The sequence below is a fragment of the Entelurus aequoreus genome, linkage group LG02 (assembly GCF_033978785.1).
Source record: "Entelurus aequoreus isolate RoL-2023_Sb linkage group LG02, RoL_Eaeq_v1.1, whole genome shotgun sequence".
In the NCBI taxonomy this organism is placed as follows: domain Eukaryota; kingdom Metazoa; phylum Chordata; class Actinopteri; order Syngnathiformes; family Syngnathidae; genus Entelurus; species Entelurus aequoreus.
In genome coordinates, this window is record NC_084732.1 from 98,525,018 (window position 1) to 98,546,992 (window position 21,975).

Here is a 21,975-nt window from a genome sequence, read left to right on the forward strand (position 1 = left end):
CACAATCGTCATATTTTCTTTCCACACTCGTCATATTTTTCTTCCGCACTCATCGTATTTTTCTTCGACACTCGTCGTATTTTTCTTCGACACTCGTCGTATTTTTCTTCGACACTCGTCGTATTTTTCTTCGACACTCGTGGTATTTTTCTTCGACACTCGTGGTATTTTTCTTCGACACATGTTGTATTTATCTTCGACACTCGTTGTATTTTTCTTCGACACTCGTCATATCTTTCTTCGACACTCGTCGTATTTTTCTTCGACACTCGTCGTATTTTTCTTCGACACTCGTGGTATTTTTCTTCCACACTCGTCGTATTTTCTTCGACACTCGTCGTATTTTCTTCGACACTCGTCGTATTTTTCTTCCACACTCGTGGTATTTTTCTTCGACACTCGTATTTATCTTCGACACATGTTGTATTTATCTTCGACACTCGTGGTATTTTTCTTCGACAATCGTCGTATTTTCTTCGACACTCGTCATATCTTTCTTCGACACTCGTGGTATTTTTCTTCGACACTCGTCGTATTTTTCTTCGACACATGTTGTATTTATCTCCGACACTCGTGGTATTTTTCTTCCACACTCATCGTATTTTTCTTCGACAATCGTCGTATTTTCTTCGACACTCGTCATATCTTTCTTCGACACTCGTGGTATTTTTCTTCGACACTCGTCGTATTTTTCTTCGACACATGTTGTATTTATCTCCGACACTCGTGGTATTTTTCTTCCACACTCGTCGTATTTTCTTCGACACTCGTCATGTCTTTCTTCGACACTCGTCGTATTTTTCTTCGACACTCGTCGTATTTTTCTTCCACACTCATCGTATTTTTCTTCCACACTCGTCGTATTTTCTTCGACACTCGTCATATCTTTCTTTGACACTCGTGGTATTTTTCTTCGACACACGTCGTATTTTTCTTCGACACTCGTCGTATTTTTCTTCGACACATGTTGTATTTATCTCCGACACTCGTGGTATTTTTCTTCCACACTCATCGTATTTTCTTCGACACTCATATCTTTCTTCGACACTCGTAGTATTTTTCTTCCACACTCGTCGTATTTTCTTCGACACTCGTCATATCTTTCTTCGAAACTCATCGTATTTTTCTTCGACACTCGTGGTATTTTTCTTCCACACTCATCGTATTTTTCTTCGACACTCGTCGTATTTTCTTCCACACTCGTCATATCTTTCTTCGACACTCGTAGTATTTTTCTTCCACACTCGTCGTATTTTCTTCGACACTCGTCATATCTTTCTTCGAAACTCATCGTATTTTTCTTCGACACCCGTGGTATTTTTCTTCGACACTCGTCGTATTTTTCTTCGACACTCGTCGTATTTTTCTTTGACACTCGTCGTATTTTCTTCGACACTCGTGGTATTTTTCTTCGACACTCGTGGTATTTATCTTCGACACTCGTCGTATTTTCTTCGACACTCGTGGTATTTTTCTTCGACACTCGTCATATTTTCTTCCACACTCGTCGTATTTTTCTTCCACACTCGTCATATCTTTCTTTGACACTCGTCGTATTTTCTTCGACACTCGTGGTATTTTTCTTCGACACTCGTGGTATTTATCTTCGACACTCGTCGTATTTTCTTCGACACTTGTGGTATTTTTCTTCGACACTCGTGGTATTTATCTTCGACACTCGTCGTATTTTCTTCCACACTCGTCGTATTTTTCTTCCACACTCGTCATATCTTTCTTTGACACTCGTCGTATTTTTCTTCGACACTCGTCGTATTTTTCTTTGACACGTCGTATTTCTGCGACTCCCATCGTATTTGCGCGACGCGCATTGAACATTTTCTTTGGAACGCTCGGTATTTGTGCGATGTTCGTCGTATTTGATTGACGCTCATCCTATTTGCACGACCTTCGTTTTTGTGAGACACACATCACATTTTTTTTTGACACTTCACATTTGTGCGCGACGTTCGTTTTTTGTGCGGCGCGCATCTAATTTTTCTTTGTCACTCATCGTATTTGCGCGACACACGTATGTTTCTTCGACGCTCATCGTATTCGTACGACACTCATCATATCGGCACAACTCTAAAATGATGTGCGCAACACTCATCGTATTTGCGCCACACCTTGTAATAAAGACACTTGTTAGGTACGTCTATCTTGTGTGCTTAGCTGTTGTGTAGCTGCTAGCTCCCAGTCGCCTATGGCCTAGCACGTTTACCTTTTGTAACTGACTTGACTGAAATAGAAGCAATGTTGTGCATATTTGAGGACTATTCGATGTGAACTTTGCATAAGTAAACACGCTACTTGTATCGGGGATTATATCGGACATTTGACATGCAAGCCGATATCATCGACACTTGTTTTTTTGCGGATATCATCGCGATATCTGATATCATTAACAGATCTATACACTCTTAGTTTGCTATAATGCTCAACTGTATCAGATGGCAGCAAAGTCAAATAATATATGTACAATTATTTGAAATGATCTGAATAGAATGACATTAATAAACTTTGGGGATAAGTGATAATATTCACTTCACCTTTTTCTCTCTCCCAGTTACAGAGTGCAAGTCCAGCACCAAACTAGCTGAGACAGATTTGAGGACACATAAAGTGATGGTCAGTGTAGCAGGAAGATGTGTCCTTCAGTGTGATGGAGACATGCAGCCTTTCTGGGGCTTTCAGGGAATGGATGGATAATCAAATGATGACATACCAAATCTGCGCTATGCTACCCCGACAAAGAGAAAGCTCTTCCGTTAATAAACATGCTCCCGGACGGAGAAAGGGAAAGGGAAAGGGAAAGAGTGAGTGGGCGAATTCGGTCCGGACTTTGGTGGAAAGAATGCCAAGTAGCTGTTAAATATTAATTTCATTCTGACAATGTGTGCACACGTGGATATCATTTGTGTTTGGCATCCTGGGCTACGTTTCAATGCGTGAACAAAAGCCAACTAATCTAAAAGAACCGTGTTGGGTGGAGCACTAAGAAGGGAAATGTACAGAAGGTGTTTTAAACCTTGCCTGTGTGAGTGTTTAATTGCATCTTCCATCCATCCATTTTCTACCGCTTGTCCCATTCAAAAACTGTTAAAAAAAAATAATCTCGGATTTCCAAGAATTCTCAGTTTTTAGGGACATTTTCCCCATTCCAAATGACTTACCCATTTTTTACACTTCCACAATTCCAACATTTTTCAACTTATTCAAACCATTCAACATATTCCACTCATCCTGGACATTGAAACTATCATTTTTTTCAAATAAATAAATAAAAAATTCCAGTAATTCCCAGAATTTTTTTTACCCTTTTTTCCACATTTTTCAACCCAATTCAACCATTCCACCGTCAAAACAGTCCTCTTAATTAGGACAAAAAACAGTTGTTTTTTTTTAACTGGAAAAATTCCCGGTTTTCCTGAAATTCCGTAATACCATTTCTCACTTAAATTGTTACCAAGTCAACGTTTCTCGACCAATTTGAAAAATTCCAACACCAACCATTTCAACTCATTCAGAACATTCACAAATTGTTTTGCATTTTCCCAAAAATTCCCTCTTTTCCCGAAATCCCCAAATTTCCATGAAATCCCCCTTTTTGACCCTTTTTTCTGGCGACTACTCCTTCCACATTTTTCAACCCAATTCAACCGTTCCACCGTCAAAACTTTCCTATTAATCAGGACAAAAAACAAAGTTGTTTTTTCGAACTGGAAAAAAATCCCGGTTTTCCCGAAATTCCAGGAGTTCCTTAATACCATTTCTCAATTAAAAATGTTACTACTTTAACATTTCTCGACCAACCATTTCAACTCATTCAGAACATTCACATTTTTTTCCGCATTTTTCCAAAAATTCCCTATTTTCCCGAAATCCCCAAATTTCCATGAAATTCCCATTGAAAAGAATGGGACATTTTTCCCAAAGTTCCACAACTCCCACTCAAACCGTTCCAACTTCAAAATATTCAGCCTGTTCAAGAATTGTGTGCTCCCTTTTTAAAACTGTAATAAAAAAAAATATCCCGAATTTCCAAGAATTCTCAGTTTTTAGGGACATTTTCCCCATTCTAAATGAATTATCCATTTTTCACACTTACACAATTCCAAAATGTTTCAACTCATTCAAACCATTCAACATATTCCACTCATCCTGGACATTGAAACTATCATTTTTTTCAAGTAAAAAAAATAAAAAGTTCCAGTAATTCCCAGAATTCCAGTTTTTTTTACCCTTTTTTCCACATTTTTCAACCCAATTCAACCGTTCCACCATCACAATTTTCCTCTTAATCAGGACAAAAAACGAAGTTGTTTTTCAAACTGGAAAAAAATCCCGGTTTTCCCGAAATTCCAGGAGTTCCTTAATACCATTTCACAATTAAAAATGTTACTACTTTAACATTTCTCGACCGATATGAAAAATCACCAACCGTTTCAACTGATTCAGAACATTCACATTTTATTTGCATTTTCCCAAAAATTCCCTCTTTTCCCGAAATCCCCAAATTACACCTAAAACTCTTGGATTCGAACACTCGGCAGCATCTTAAAAGTATTAACTGGGAAAAATTCCCGGTTTTCCTGAAATTCCGTAATATAATTTCTCAATTAAAATTGTTACCAAGTCAACGTTTCTCGACCAATTTTAAAAATTCCAACACCAACCATTTCAACTCATTCAGAACATTCACAAATTGTTTTGCATTTTCCCAAAAATTCCCTCTTTTCCCGAAATCCCCAAATTTCCATGAAATCCCCCTTTTTTGACCCTTTTTTCTGGCGACTACTCCTTCCACATTTTTCAACCCAATTCAACCGTTCCACCGTCAAAACTTTCCTCTTAACCAGGACAAAAAACAAAGTTGTTTTTCGAACTAGAAAAAAATCCCGGTTTTCCCGAAATTCCAGGAATTCCTTAATACCAATTCTCAATTAAAAATGTTACTACTTTAACATTTCTCGACCAACCATTTCAACTCATTCAGAACATTCACATTTTCCCAAAAATTCCCTCTTTTCCCTTAATCCCCAAATTTCCATGAAATTCCCATTGAAAAGAATGGGAAATGTTTCCAAAGTTTCAAGAACTCCCACTCAAACCGTTCCAACTTCAAAATATTCAGCCTGTTCAAGAATTGTGTGCTCCCTTTCAAAAACTGTAAAAAAAAAAATATCCCGGATTTCCAAGAATTCTCAGTTTTTAAAGACATTTTCCCCATTCCAAATGAATTGGCCATTTTTCACACTTCCACCATTTCCACATTTTTCAACCGATTCAAACCATTCACAATTTTTTACTTATCCTGGACATTGAAACTATCATTTTTTCAAGTAAAAAAAAAATTCCAGTAATTCTCAGAATTCCAGTTTTTTCCAACCCTTTTTTATGGCGACTACTCCTTCCACATTTTTCAACCCAATTCAACCGTTCCACCATCAAAACTTTCCTCTTAATCAGGACAAAAAACAAAGTTGTTTTTCGAACTGGAAAAAAATCCTGGTTTTCCCAAAATTCCAGGAGTTCCTTAATACCAATTCTCAATTAAAAATGTTACTACTTTAACATTTCTCGACCAACCATTTCAACTCATTCAGAACATTCACATTTTTTTTGCATCTTTCAATAACTTCCTTTTTTCCCGAAATCCCCAAATTTCCATGAAATTCCCATAGACAAGAATGGGACATTTTTCCAAAGTTCCACAACTCCCACTCAAACCGTTCCAACTTCAAAATATTCAGCCTGTTCAAGAATTGTGTGCTCCCTTTCAAAAACTGTAAAAAAAATAATATCCCGAATTTCCAAGAATTCTCAGTTTTTAGGGACATTTTCCCCATTCCAAATGAAATCCATTTTTCACACTTCCACAATTCCAACATTTTTCAACTTATTCAAACCATTCAACATATTCCACTCATCCTGGACATTGAAAATATCTTTTTTTTTCAAGTTAAAAAAAAATAAATTCCAGTAATTCCCATAATTCCAGGAGTTCCTTAATACCATTTCTCAATTACAAATGTTACTACTTCAACATTTCTCGACTGATTTGAAAAATCACCAACCGTTTCAACTCATTCAGAACATTCACAAATTGTTTTGCATTTTCCCAAAAATTCCCTCTTTTCCCTTAATCCCCAAATTTCCATGAAATTCCCATTGAAAAGAAAGGGACATTTTTCCAAAGTTCCACAACTCCCACTCAAACCGTTCCAACTTCAAAATATTCAGCCTGTTCAAGAATTGTGTGCTCCCTTTCAAAAACTGTAAAAAAAATAATATCCCGAATTTCCAAGAATTCTCAGTTTTTAGGGACATTTTCCCTGTTCCAAATGAAATCCATTTTTCACACTTCCACATTTCCAACGTTTTTCAACATATTCAAACCATATTCCACTCATCCTGGACATTCACACTAAGTCTTTCCCAAGTTCCAAACCAAATTCCGGTTTTCCTGGAAATTCAAATGCTTCAACATTGAAAACATTCCAACATTCAAACTATTCTCACATTCATACTTCATTCTGTCAGCATTGGAGCATTCACATGCAATTCCTTCAGGAATTGCCTCATCTAGTTCATTCATAAACTACCGCATTTTCTCCGACTTAACTTTCAGATTGTGGCCAAAGGCAAATTTTTTTTGCTGTTTTTATCCGCCACACGTAGTAAGCCGGTCCGGGAAAGTAATGCATACATTAAACCGGTCCCTGGTGGAAAAAAGGTTGGGGACCCCTGCCGTAATACTAACCGTCGGACGTTTTGAAGCGGTTATTACTTGACGTTTATTTGTAGTACAAACGCCCGCGGCCGCAGAGTTGGCTGCCAGAGTGACCTCACTCGCCCGACACGCACATTAAAAACAAACTTCAACAAGACCGTAAGAGCCGTGGCCCTCCTCGCCTCACAAAGAGTCAAAGACACTTGATGAAGGACAAGATGATTCACCTTCTTTTCATTCCACCGAGGCACAGACGCATGCAGCTTTGAAAAACATGAAAGGCGTGAATGCTCTTGAAGCGTGCACATGGCGATTTATCAACACTGGATAACTCGCTGACTACATTTTCACTTATCGTTGGTTAATTGACTTATGGCAGGGGTGTCCAAACTTTTTCCACTGAGGAAAAATTTAAGCACGCGTGGGCCATTTTGATATTTTTCATTTTCAAACCTTAACAAAATAAATGGATTTTTTTTTTTTTTTTTTTTTAACATTTAGGGCTCCCGGGGACCATAAAGGGTCTCAGTCATTAAAATGTAAAAAATAAGTGAAATTATTATTATTTTTTATTTAACGCTTACAGTAAATCTCTATATCAACTTCAGGTTGATATGAAGTAAAAAAAATTAAAAAAAAGGTTTTATGTAGAGATGTCCGATAATATCAGCCTGCCGATATTATCGGCCGATATATGCGTTAAAATGTAATATCGGAAATTATCGGTATCGTTTTTTTTATTATTGGTATCGGTTTTTATTTATTTATTTATTTTTATTAAATCCACATAAAAAACACAAGATACACTTACAATTAGTGCACCAACCCAAAAAACCTCCCTCCCCCATTTACACTCATTCACACAAAAGGGTTGTTTCTTTCTGTTATTAATATTCTGGTTCCTACATTATATATCAATATATATCAATACAGTCTGCAAGGGATACAGTCCGTAAGCACACATAATTGTGCGTGCTGCTGATCCACTAATAGTACTAACCTTTAACAGTTAATTTTACTCATTTTCATTCATTACTAGTTTCTATGTAACTGTTTTTATATTGTTGTACTTTCTTTTTTATTCAAGAAAATGTTTTTAATTTATTTATCTTATTGTACTATTTTTTAAAAAAAGTACCTTATCTTCACCATACCTGGTTGTCCAAATTAGGCATAATAATGTGTTAATTCCACGACTGCATATATCGCTTGATATCGGTATCGGTAATTAAAGAGTTGGACAATATCAGAATATCGGATATCGGCAAAAATCCATTATCGGACATCCCTAGTTTTATGCCTTTTCTGTCAAAGACAACTTTTTTTTTTATAGTAAAACTAAAATATGCAGTATTTAGTAATTAGAGCCCTAAAAGATCAATAATGCAGGACACCATTGATTTTAATTCTTTAATATTTTTGAGTAATCACAGTGAAAAGTTAAATAAAATCCTACTAAATATATTTGGGATCCAAAAGGTCCCCCACTCATAAAGTGATACATTTTTATTAGTTTTTTTTAACTTTTAACACTTAAATTAGGAGATAAACTTCGGATATATCTGTCGATTTTACGTTTGAACTATTATTTTGTTTGTATTATGCTCTTTTGTCAAATAAAACGTTGATGTTTTTGTTATGGCAACCACACAATATATGCAATATTTTTTCCACATAAAAATTTTTAAAGTGATATTTTTTAAGTAATAATTCATTATAACTTAGATTTTTAGTCTAAAGGCAAAAAAAAGAAAAAGAAAAAAAGACAAAAGAAAAAAAAAACAGCCTGCATGGCAGCTTTGTGTCAACATTGCAACTTTATCTTGTTAGATTTCACCTCATTCCACTTTTTTAAAAATGTTTTTTTTAAATTTTCGCAATATTATCAATTTTGCAATTTTTGCCGAATGTGTGGCGGGCCGGTAAACAATTAGCTGCGGGCCGCAAATGGCCCCCGGGCCGCACTTTGGACACCCCTGGCTTATGGAATATCAGCCCTGGTGACGTCATTTAAGGCAATGTGAGATTGGACCTTCCCTGTGAGAACATCATCATAAATGGACGTTACTCCATTTCAAGTGAAGCCCCCGTGTAATATATGACATCATGTCTGCAGATTGATAAGTGGAATGTACAAAACCCAAAAGCAGTGAAGTTGTCACGTTGTGTAAATGGTAAATAAAAACAGAATACAATGATTTGCAAATCCTTTTCAACTTCTATTCAATTGAACAGACTGAAAAGACAAGATATTTCATGTTCACACTGAGAAACTTAATTTTATTTTGCATATAATCATTAACTTAGAATTTAATGGCAGCAACACATTGCAAAAAAGGCGTTTTCACCACTGTGTTACATGGCCTTTCCTTTTAACAACACTCAGTAAAGGTTTGGGAACTGAGGAGACACATTTTTGAAGCTTCTCAGGTGGAATTCTTTCCCATTCTTGCTTGATGTACAGCTTAAGTTGTTCAACAGTCCGGGGGTCTCCCTTCTGCTATTTTAGGCTTCATAATGCGCCACACATTTTCAATGGGAGACAGGTCTGGACTACAGGCAGGCCAGTCTAGTACCCGCACTCTTTTACTACGAAGCCACGCTGTTGTAACACGTGGCTTGGCGTTGTCTTGCTGAAATAAGCAGGGGCGTCCATGGTAACGTTGCTTGGATGGCAACATATGTTGCTCCAAAAGCTGTATGTACCTTTCAGCATTAATGGTGCCTTCACAGATGTGTAAGTTACCCATGTCTTGGGCACTAATACACCCCCATACCATCACACATGCTGGCTTTTACACTTTGCGCCTAGAACAATCCTTCATTCCAAAGGACACAACGTCCCCAGCTTCCAAAAACAATTTTAAATGTCGACTGTGGACTCGTCAGACCACAGAACACTTTTCCACTTTGCATCAGTCTATCGTAGATGAGCTCGGGCCCAGCGAAGCCGGCGGCGTTTCTGGGTGTTGTTGATAAATGGCTTTGGCTTTGCATAGTAGAGTTTTAACTTGCACTTACAGATGTAGCGACCAACTGTAGTTACTGACAGTGGGTTTCTGAAGTGTTCCTGAGCCCATGTGGTGATATCCTTTACACCAGGGGTCACCAACCTTTTTGAAACCATGAGCTACTTTTTGGGTAGTGATTAATGCGAAGGGCTACCAGTTTGATACACACTTAAATAAATTGCCAGAAATAGCCAATTTGCTCAATTTACCTTTAACTCTATGTTATTATTTATAATTAAAGATATTTACACTTAATTGAACGGTTTAAAAGAGGAGAAAACACGAAAAAAATGACAATTCAAATTTGAAACATAGTTTATCTTCAATTTCGACTCTTTAAAATTCAAAATTAAACCGAAAAAAAGAAGACAAAAACTAGCTAATTTGAATCTTTTTGAAAACATTAAAAAAATAATTTTGGAACATCATTAGTAATTTTTCCTGATTAAGATTAATTTAGAATTTTGATGACATGTTTTAAATAGGTTAAAATCCAATCTACACTTTGTTAGAATATATAACAAATTGGACCAAGTTATATTTCTAACAAAGACAAATCATTATTTCTTCTAGATTTTCCAGAACAAAATTTTAAAGGAAATTCAAAATACTTTGAAATAAGATTTAAATTTGATTCTACAGATTTTCTAGATTTGCCAGAATAATTTTTTTGAATTTTAATCATAATAAGTTTGAAGAAATATTTCACAAATATTCTTCGTCGAAAAAACAGAAGCTAAAATGAAGAATTAAATTAAAATGTATTTATTATTCTTTACAATAAAAAAAAAAAAAATACTTGAACATTGATTTAAATTGTCAGGAAAGAAGAGGAAGGAATTTAAAAGGTAAAAAGGTATATGTGTTTAAAAATCCTAAAATCCTTTTTAAGGTTGTATTTTTTCTCTAAAATTGTCTTTCTGAAAGTTATAAGAAGCAAAGTAAAAAAAATAATGAATTTATTTAAACAAGTGAAGACCAAGTCTTTAAAATATTTTCTTGGATTTTCACATTCTATTTGAGTTTTGTCTCTCTTAGAATTAAAAATGCGAGACCAGCTTGCTAGTAAATAAATACAATTTAAAAAATAGAGGCAGCTCACTGGTAAGTGCTGCTATTTGAGCTATTTTTAGAACAGGCCAGCAGGAGACTCATCTGGTCCTTACGGGCTACCTGGTGCCCGCGGGCACCGCGTTGGTGACCCCTGCTTTACACACTGATGTCGCTTTTTGATGGAGTACCGCCTGAGGGATCGAAGGTCCGTAATATCATGGCTTACGTGCAGTGATTTCTCCAGATTCTCTGATATTACAGAGCGTAGATGGTGAAATCCCTAAATTCCTTGCAATAGCTCGTTAAGAAATGTTGTTCTTAAACTGTTCGACAATTTGCTCACACATTTGTTGACAAAGTGGTGACCCTCGCCCCGTCCTTGTTTGTGAATGACTGAGCATTTCATGGAAGCGTCTTTTATACCCAATCATGGCACCCACCTGTTCCCAATTAGCCTCTTCACCTGTGGGATGTTCCAAACAAGTGTTTGATGAGCATTCCTCAACTTTCTCAGTCTTTTTTGCCGCTCGTGCCAGCTTTTTTGAAACATGTCGCAGGCGTCAAATTCCAATTGAGCAAATTTTTGCAAAAAATTACAAGGTTTTCCAGCTGGAACGTTAAATATCTTGTCTTTGCAGTCTATTCAATTGAATATGAGTTGAAAAGGATTAGCAAATCATTGTATTTTGTTTTTATTTAGCATTTACACAACGTGACAACTTCACTGGTTTCGGGATTTGTACATCCAAAAATAAAACCTCGGAGTGAGGCTTCAAAAAGGATGTCCAAGACCTGAAAATGTGCTTTGTACTTTGATTGTAGTTGATTTATCATGTGAGGAATTAAGAGATGACAGGTAAAGACTGATCAATGTTTACCTGCATTAAGTTCCAGCAGTCCTCTCTTCTTCTGCTGTCTTTCTTGCTTCTCGCGCTCGGCTTTTTCTTTGGCTGCCTGAGCTCGTCTCTGCTTCTCCTCGGCCTCTCGTCGCTTCATGTTGTCTTTCAGCGCTTGCTGGAGAATGACAAATACTCAAGTAATCACACAGCGGGCTACTTTATTGTACAATATGTACTGCCTCCATCTTCCCTACAATTAATTACATCAAATGACAGCTACCTCAAAACATGTCATTGCACTTTCCAAACAGGTGCAACCAAACTATGGAAGGCTCTTTTCAAAATGTGAAACCCTGGCAAAATTAATACACCAAAAACAAATGTCTAGTGCAGAGGATGCTGGTTCTCAAAACAACAGTAACTAGAATTTGCTATTCCAGCAAATACTTGAATGTCCAGGGTGAGTGGAGTGTGTGGACGGGAGAACGGTTCAAATCGGATGAGAAATGTGGGATATGCAGAGTTTTTTGTTTTTTCTCCAACAATGGAGAGAAAAACCTGGTAATTCCGGGTAATCAGGGGAATGTTGCTGGCTTGAATTTCCAGGGTGAGTGGAGTGTGCAAACGGTAGAACGGTTCAAATCGGATGAGAAATGTGGGATATGCGGAGTTTTTTGTGTTTTTCCCCCAATGGAGAGAGAATCCTGGTAATTCCGGGTAATCAGGGGAATTTTGCTGGCTTGAATGTCCAGGGTGAGTGGAGTGTGCGGACGGTAGAACGGTTCAAATCGGATGAGAAATGTGGGATATGCTGAGTTTTTTGTTTTTTCCCCCCCAATGGAGAGAAAAACCTGGTAATTCCGGGTAATCAGGAGAATGTTGCTGGCTTGAATTTCCAGGGTGAGTGGAGTGTGTGGACGGTAGAACGGTTCAAATCGGATGAGAAATGTGGGATATGCAGAGTTTTTTGTTTTTTCTCCAACAATGGAGAGAAAAACCTGGTAATTCCGGGTAATCAGGGGAATGTTGCTGGCTTGAATTTCCAGGGTGAGTGGAGTGTGCAAACGGTAGAACGGTTCAAATCGGATGAGAAATGTGGGATATGCGGAGTTTTTGGTGTTTTTCCCCCAATGGAGAGAGAATCCTGGTAATTCCAGGTAATCAGGGGAATTTTGCTGGCTTGAATGTCCAGGATGAGTGGAGTGTGCGGACGGTAGAACGGTTCAAATCGGATGAGAAATGTGGGATATGAAGAGTTTTTTCTCCAAGAATGGAGAGAAAATCCTGGTAATTCCGGGTAATCAGGGGGATTTTGCTGGCTTGAATGTCCAGGGTGAGTGGAGTGTGTGGATGGTAGAACGGCTCAAATCGGATGAGAAATGTGGGATATGCAGAGTTTTTTGTTTTTTTTCCCCCAATGGAGAGAAAAACCTGGTAATTCCGGGTAATCAGGGGAATGTTGCTGGCTTGAATTTCCAGGGTGAGTGGAGTGTGCGGACGGTAGAACGGTTCAAATCGGATGAGAAATGTGCGATATGCAGAGTTTTTTGTTTTTTCTCCAACAATGGAGATAAAATCCTGGTAATTCCGGGTAATCATGGGACTTTTGATAGCTTGAATGTCCAGGGTGAGTGAAGTGTGTGGACGGTAGAACGGTTCAAATCGGATGAGAAATGTGGGATATGCAGAGTTTTTTGTTTTTTCTCCAACAATGGAGAGAAAATCCTGGTAATTCTGGGTAATCAGGGGAATTTTGCTGGCTTGAATGTCCAGGGTGAGTGGAGTGTGTGGACGGTAGAACGGTTCAAATCGGATAAGAAATGTGGGATATGCGGAGTTTTTCGTTTTTTCTCCAACAATGGAGAGAAAATCCTGGTAATTCTGGGTAATCAAGGGAATTTTGCTGGCTTGAATGTCCAGGGTGAGTGGAGTGGGTGGATCTTGGAACGGTTCGAATCGGATGAGAAATGTGGGATATGGGGAGGTTTTTTTTACCCAATGGAGGAAAATTCCTGATAAATCCGGGAATATTCTGAACCGGGAAACATGCAGGCTTGAATGTCCAGGGTGAGTGGAGTGTGTGGATTTTGGAACAGTTCAAATCGGATGAGAAATGTGGTATATGCAGAATTTTAGTTTTTTCTCCAACAATGGAGAGAAAATCCTGGTAATTCCGGGTAATCAGGGGAATGTTGCTGGCTTGAATTTCCAGGGTGAGTGGAGTGTGCGGACGGTAGAACGGTTCAAATCGGATGAGAAATGTGGGATATGCAGAGTTTTTTGTTTTTTTTCCCCCAATGGAGAGAAAAACCTGGTAATTCCGGGTAATCAGGGGAATGTTGCTGGCTTGAATTTCCAGGGTGAGTGGAGTGTGCGGACGGTAGAACGGTTCAAATCGGATGAGAAATGTGGGATATGCAGATTTTTTTGTTTTTTTCCCCGCAATGGAGAGAAAAACCTGGTAATTCAGGTTAATCAGGGGAATGTTGCTGGCTTGAATTTCCAGGGTGAATGGAGTGTGCGGACGGTAGAACGGTTCAAATCGGATGAGAAATGTGGGATATGCAGATTTTTTTGTTTTTTTCCCCGCAATGGAGAGAAAAACCTGGTAATTCAGGTTAATCAGGGGAATGTTGCTGGCTTGAATTTCCAGGGTGAATGGAGTGTGCGGACGGTAGAACGGTTCAAATCGGATGAGAAATGTGGGATGTGCAGAGTTTTTTGTTTTTTCTCCAACAATGGAGATAAAATCCTGGTAATTCCGGGTAATCATGGGACTTTTGATAGCTTGAATGTCCAGGGTGAGTGAAGTGTGTGGACGGTAGAACGGTTCAAATCGGATGAGAAATGTGGGATGTGCAGAGTTTTTTGTTTTTTCTCCAACAATGGAGAGAAAATCCTGGTAATTCCGGGTAATCAGGGTAATGTTGCTGGCTTGAAAGTTCAGGGTGTGGAGTGTGTGGACGGTAGAACGGTTCAAATCGGATGAGAAATGTGGGATATTCAGAGGTTTTCTGTTTTTTTCCCCCAATGGAGAGAAAATCCCTGGTAATTCCGGGTAATCAGGGGAATTTTGCTGGCTAGAATGTCCAGGGTGAGTGGAGTGTGTGGATCTTGGAACAGCTCAAATCGGATGAGAAATGTGGGATATGGAGTCGATTGTATATTTCCCATTCATTGTCAATGGGGAGAAAATTACCGGAAATTCCGGGAAAACCGGGCATTTTGAATATATTGATGAGTAGTGTGGATGGAAGGTTAAAAAAGTCAGAATTGGGTTTAGAAATGGCGCACAATTTTGAGAATTTAGTGCATTGTATAACTAAGAGTATACCAATTCAATTTAAGAGGAATTTCCTGGAAAATTGGGAATTGTTAAAAATATTGATGCTGGCACAATTGTCCTAGACGATATGAATGGGTTGGTGTTGACATTTTTAGAATCGGTTGACATAGTGACAGTTTAAATTGAGAATGGGTATTTTGGAATTCCTGGAATTTTCAGGAAACGGTAAATTTGTATGAAAAAAAATGAGCATTTGTTATCCCAAATAAGAGGAATGCGTTGAAGGTGGAATGGTCAAAAATGTTCGAAAAATGTGGGCTGTGAAAACTTTCCAGGAAGAGGTGAAAATAGGGCTTTAGAAAACCGGGAATTCTGGAATTTTTGTTTTATACTTGAAAATGGTAGTTTGATTTTGTTAAGGTAAGTTGAGTGGGTGGATGTTGGAACGGTTCAAATCGGTAGAGAAATGTGGGACATGGGGAGTTTTTGTTTTTTTTCCCAATGGAGAGAAATTCCTGGTAATTCCGGGTAATCAGGGAATTTTTGCCGGCTTGAATGTCCAGGGTGAGTGGAGTGTGTGGATGGTGGAACGGTTCAAATCGGTTGAGAAATGTGGGATATGGAGTCGATTGTATATTTCCCAATGGGGAGAAAATTACTGGAAATTTCTGGGAAAACCGGGAATTTTGAGAAACAGAAAACATGTTTTGCGTTCAATATATCGGAAGAGTAGTGTGGGTGGAAGGTTAAAAAAGTCGGAATCGGGTTTAAAAATGGCGCACGATTTTGAGAATTCAGGGCATTGTATAGCTAAGAATATGCCTACTCATTTAAAGGGGAATTTCCTGGAAATCTTTAAAAATATTGATACTGGCACGATTGTCCGAGATGATACGAATGGGTTGGTGTTGACATTTTTACAATCGGTTGAAATATGTCAACATAGCGACAGTTTGAATTGAGAATGGGTCTTTCGGAATTTCCTGGAATTTCCGGGAAACCGGGAATTTGTATGAAGAGAAAATGTGAGCATTCCCAACTAAGAGGAATGTTTTGAAGGTGGAATGGTCAAAAATGTGGGCTGTGAAAAAAAAAAAAAATTCTAATATTATAAAACGTATCATTTTATAACATATATTAGGATCTATTATGATACATTACATTACATAGAGGTGTCTTCCACCGCGGTCTCCATTCTTCTAACTGAAACCTGCTCTCCCCCCCCTCCGAACTGAACCTAACCTCCCCCTCCCAGAATGTATTCAGTGTATAAAAAAATGACATATGCACCCTTTTCCTTCCATACTTGCTACCAAACCAACTCAGCCTTTTTTAGATGCTCGAGCTTCTCACATACATCTAAGAAAGACAATTTTGTTTGACTACTTGATTAGAAATTTACCAATAGAGTTCGATTAATCAATGTATTTTTCGTTAGGTTTTAATAATGCAATGCACAGCTTTTAACACAACTTTACTAGTTTGGTGCACGCCAATCATTTTGGCCCTCGGGATGTGTTATTTTGACGGGGTTGTTGAACAAATGAGTAGCCACAACAAATTGTTGCCAGCTGTAACATAATCACCCATGCAGCAACTATTCAACAGGAGGCTTATTTATTTGCTTAGTTGGAGCCAGGTGGTGACCTTTTTTTGGGCCTGGTAGAGTTAATTTGCAGATTCATAGTGAGGGGGAGGGGGAGGGGAGGGGAGGGAACCGCTTTGGCTGGCAGCTGCTGGAGAAAGTGATGTTTAGTCAATGGCGGGTCGATACGGCAAGGGTCTATTTGAGAGTGCATCGCACTTAAAAAAAAAAAAAAAAAAAAAAAGGAAGTGAAATTGGTAGTAAACAGTGGCCTAATTCAATTTTGATATCAGCAAAATAAATAAGTTGATGTATTCGTCTTGCATCCAAAATATCAGATACAAGTAGAGATGATAAATGCTTTAAAATGTAATATCGGAAATTATGGGTATCGTTTTTTTTATTATCAGTATCTTTTTTTTTTTTTTTTTTTTAAATTAAATCAACATAAAAAACACAAGATACACTTACAATTAGTGCACCAACCCAAAAAACCTCCCTCTCCCATTTACACTCATTCACACAAAAGGGTTGTTTCTTTCTGTTATTAATATTCTGGTAGGTTCCTACATTATATATCAATACAGTCTGCAAGGGATACAGTCCGTAAGCACACATGATTGTGCGTGCTGCTGCTCCACTAATAGTACTAACCTTTAACGGTTAATTTTACTAATTTTCATTCATTACTAGTTTCTATGTAACTGTTGTTCTTTTTTATTCAAGATTTTTTTATTTATTTATTTATCTTATTTTATTTTTATTTTTTTTTATAAAAAAGGACGTTATCTTCATTATACCTGGTTGTCCAAATTAGGCACAATAATGTGTTAATTCCACGACTGTATATATCGGTATCGGTTGATATCGGTATCGGTAATTAAGAGTTGGACAATATCGGAATATCGGCAAAAAGCCATTATCGGACATCCCTAGATGCAAGTGTTTAACACGTCTTCCGTTTTAGTCAGGTCATTTACCAAAGCTAAACATGCTAAGCTATAGGCCACCAGGAGCTAGCAGCTACACAACGGAAAAGCACGGAAAATCGTATCCGTGGGGTTCTTGAGTCTGTTTAGTTAAATTGGAGAGTTAGCTTGCGCAGCTAGCGGTCCATGGCGGTGACTTCTGTTTTGTTTGATCGGCCGTTGACTGCCATTTGGAAACAATTAAGGTATTACATTTACAGAATATTTCACAACGTATATACTTGCAGATTATAGTCCGGTACTGTGTTTTTTATATATTTTTCTTCAAATGTAGCGGGTGTGGCTTATATACGTTAAACGTGTTCACGATAAATGTGAGAATTTTTTGTGATTAATCACATGAGGTAACTCGTTAATTTTGACAACCCCTACTTTTTTTATTTTTTTTTTACTTAAAAGGAAATGTCTGCTGTTTACATGTTAGCATTTAAGCTAGCTGGCGAAAACAGCACACCCTTAATGTTTAATCTGAATATTGTAGCTCACTTCTTTAGACAGCAATGTGTTGGTACAAGTTTAGATTGGGGAATGACATTTCGTAATTAACGAAAGACGTTAATGTCTGTTGTTTACATGTTAGCATTTAAGCTAGCTAGCAAAAACAGCACATCCTTAATGTTTAATCTGAATATTGTAGCTCACTTCTTTAGACAGCAATGTGTTGGTACAAGTTTAGATGGGGGAATGACGTTTCGTAATTAACAAAATACTTTGATGTCTGTTGTTTACATGTTAGCATTTAAGCTAGCTGGCGAAAACAGCACATCCTTAATGTTTAATCTGAATATTGTAGCTCACTTCTTTAGACAGCAATGTGTTGGTACAAGTTTAGATTAGATTAGTTTAAACAGTAATGTGTTGGTATAAGTTTAGATTAGATTAGTTTAAACAGTAATGTGTTGGTACAAGTTTAGATTAGATTAGTTTAAACAGTAATGTGTTGGTACAAGTTTAGATTAGATTAGTTTAAACAGTAATGTGTTGGTACAAGTTAAAATTAGATTAGTTTAAACAGCAATGTGTTGGTACAAATTTAGATTAGATTAGTTTAAACAGTAATGTGTTGGTACAAATTTAGATTAGATTAGTTTAAACAGCAATGTGTTGGTACACGTTTAGATTAGATTAGTTTAAACAGTAATGTGTTGGTACAAGTTTAGATTAGATTAGTTTGAACAGTAATGTGTTGGTACAAGTTTAGATTAGATTAGTTTTAAACAGTAATGTGTTGGTACAAGTTTAGATTAGATTAGTTTAAACAGTAATGTGTTGGTACAAGTTTAGATTAGATTAGTTTAAACAGTAATGTGTTGGTACAAGTTTAGATTAGATTAGTTTTAAACAGTAATGTGTTGGTACAAATTTAGATTAGATTAGTTTAAACAGTAATGTGTTGGTACAAGTTAAGATTAGATTAGTTTAAACAGTAATGTGTTGGTACAAATTAAGATTAGATTAGTTTAAACAGTAATGTGTTGGTACAAGTTTAGATTAGATTAGTTTAAACAGTAATGTGTTGGTACAAGTTAAGATTAGATTAGTTTAAACAGTAATGTGTTGGTACAAATTAAGATTAGATTAGTTTAAACAGTAATGTGTTGGTACAAGTTTAGATTAGATTAGTTTAAACAGTAATGTGTTGGTACAAATTAAGATTAGATTAGTTTAAACAGTAATGTGTTGGTACAAGTTTAGATTAGATTAGTTTAAACAGTAATGTGTTGGTACAAGTTTAGATTAGATTAGATTAGTTTAAACAGTAATGTGTTGGTACAAGTTTAGATTAGATTAGTTTAAACAGTAATGTGTTGGTACAAATTTAGATTAGATTAGTTTAAACAGTAATGTGTTGGTACAAGTTTAGATTAGATTAGTTTTAAACAGTAATGTGTTGGTACAAATTTAGATTAGATTAGTTTAAACAGTAATGTGTTGGTACAAGTTTAGATTAGATTAGTCTAAACAGTAATGTGTTGGTACAAGTTTAGATTAGATTAGTTTTAAACAGTAATGTGTTGGTACAAATTTAGATTAGATTAGTTTAAACAGTAATGTGTTGGTACAAGTTTAGATTAGATTAGTTTAAACAGTAATGTGTTGGTACAAGTTTAGATTAGATTAGATTAGATTAGATTAAACAGTAATGTGTTTGTACAAGTTTAGATTGGGGAATGTTTTTTTTTTTTTTACTTAAAAGGAAAACAAAATAAAACATTATGAGACGAATAGCTACTTTTGTTGACGTTGAAGGAGAGTTTTAGCACGGGTAGAAAGTGAGAAGTCATGCAGGCTGAGAGGAGAGAGAGAAACCAGACTGTTGCTCTCAGCTTTCCTTCATCATTCCAGGTCTGTTTTCCCCCTCTTCTCCTGGATGTCGGCCATTAGACACGCTCAATTGGATTCCTGTCAGATGTGCGGCCTCGCCCTGGGTCTCCTTCCTACGGGTGACTGAGCGCGCTGTGTGTGTGTGTGTGTGTGTGTGTGTGTGTGTATGCCTCTGTGTGCATATGTCATGTTGCTGTTTTTTTTGCGAGGCTTCGTTTTCTCCACACACACACACACACTACACACACGCATTTTTGTATTTCTTACCTTCTTGAGACCTCCCAATAATGCCTCCCTCTTTAGGACCAGCCTTTCTAGATATATAAAGATGTGTATTTACAACAATAATAATATATACATACTATGCAAATATCAAAAAAGCTTGTTGTGAAAAACGAGTTGGGTCACAATTAGAGATGTCCGATAATATCGGCCTGCCGATATTATCGACCGATGTATGCGTTAAAATGTAATATCAGAAATTATCGGTATCGGGTTTTTTTTATTATCGGTATCATTTTTTTTTTTTTTTTTTAAATTAAATCAACATAAAAAACACAAGATACACTTACAATGAGTGCACCAACCCAAAAAACCTCCCCCATTTACACTCATTCACACAAAAGGGTTGTTTCTTTCTGTTATTAATATTCTGGTTCCTACATTATATATCAATATATATCAATACAGTCTGCAAGGGATACAGTCCGTAAGCACACATGATTGTGCGTGCTGCTGGTCCACTAATAGTACTAACCTTTAACAGTTAATTTTACTCATTTTCATTCATTACTAGTTTCTATGTAACTGTTTTTATATTGTTGTACTTTCTTTTTTATTCAAGAAACTGTTTTTAATTTATTTATCTTATTTTACTAATTTTTTTAAAAAGTACCTTATCTTCACCATACCTGGTTGTCCAAATTAGGCATAATAATGTGTTAATTCCACGACTGCATATATCGGTTGATATCGGTATCGGTTGATATCGGTATCGGTAATTAAAGAGTTGGACAATATCGGAATATCGGATATCGGCAAAAAGCCATTATCGGACATCCCTAGTTAGTACTATTAGTGGACCAGCAGCACGCGCAATCATGTGTGCTTACGGACTGTATCCCTTGCAGACTGTATTGATATATAATGTAGGAACCTACCAGAATATTAATAACAGAAAGAAACAACCCTTTTGTGTGAATGAGTGTGAATGGGGGTGGGAGGTTTTTTGGGTTGGTGCACTAATTGTAAGTGTATCTTGTGTTTTTTATGTTGATTTAATAAAACAAAAAACAAAAAAAACAAAAAAAAAACGATACCGATAATAAAAAAAACAATATTGATAATTTTCGATATAACATTTTAAAGCATTTATCGGTATTTATCCGATATTATCGCACATCTCTAATAATGATCATAATTTTACTCGGCAAAATGATGACAAAAGTCATAATTGTACTCAAGGAATGTGACTATTTTACAAGAGCAACACAAAAATTGGCAGCATTGTGATAAAAGTCAGAATTTTATTATGACAAAAGTCACAATTTTGTAAGAAAGCTTTAACATTTTGGCAACGTCTTAATAATAATAATGATCGGAAAGTTTTACTCTGCAAAATGATGACAAGTCATAATTTTACTCAAGAAATGTCACTGTTTTACAACAATTGGCAACATTGAGATAAAAGTCAGAATCTTATATGACAAATGTCGCCATTTTGCTTTAAAAAGTCATAATTTTACATAAAAAAGTAATAATTTTACGAGAAAATATTGCAAATTGTTCCCAATTTTATAAGAAAAAAGTCAACAATGTAAGAAAAAGACTGCTTTTAGGTTATTTATTTTTTTGTGTGTGTTTGTAATTGTTTTTAATCTTCATTATTTACTTCAAGTTATTACAGTATGTCTCTGTATACTTATTTATTTATTATTTATTAATTTTGGCCCAAGGGGGCGCATTTCAATTTCTTACACACACTTGTTATTTCATATGTTGACCAAAGGGGGAGCACTTCAAATTTTTACACACACTTGTTATTTCATATGTTGACCAGAGGGGGGAGCACTTCAAATTTCTTACACACACTTGTTATTTCATATGTTGACCAGAGGGGGGAGCACTTCAAATTTCTTACACACACTTGTTATT

General features: G+C 36.6%; 1 protein-coding gene and 1 long non-coding RNA gene across 4 annotated transcripts in view; one reads left to right on the forward strand and one right to left on the reverse strand.

The window, feature by feature from the left end:
* The window catches only part of LOC133641759 (protein diaphanous homolog 3-like), a 307,291-nt gene that overhangs the window by 89,307 nt on the left and 196,009 nt on the right, over positions 1–21,975 (reverse strand). For all 3 annotated transcript variants that reach the window (XM_062035759.1, XM_062035742.1, XM_062035751.1), the window contains one exon: positions 11,676–11,811. In XM_062035759.1, coding sequence (XP_061891743.1) covers positions 11,676–11,811 — 136 coding nt within the window. The remainder of the gene's footprint in view (positions 1–11,675; positions 11,812–21,975) is intronic.
* The window catches only part of LOC133641775 (uncharacterized), a 34,809-nt gene that overhangs the window by 8,734 nt on the left and 4,100 nt on the right, over positions 1–21,975 (forward strand). The window contains exon 2 of the long non-coding RNA XR_009824339.1: positions 19,843–19,940. This is a non-coding gene — a long non-coding RNA (uncharacterized LOC133641775). The remainder of the gene's footprint in view (positions 1–19,842; positions 19,941–21,975) is intronic.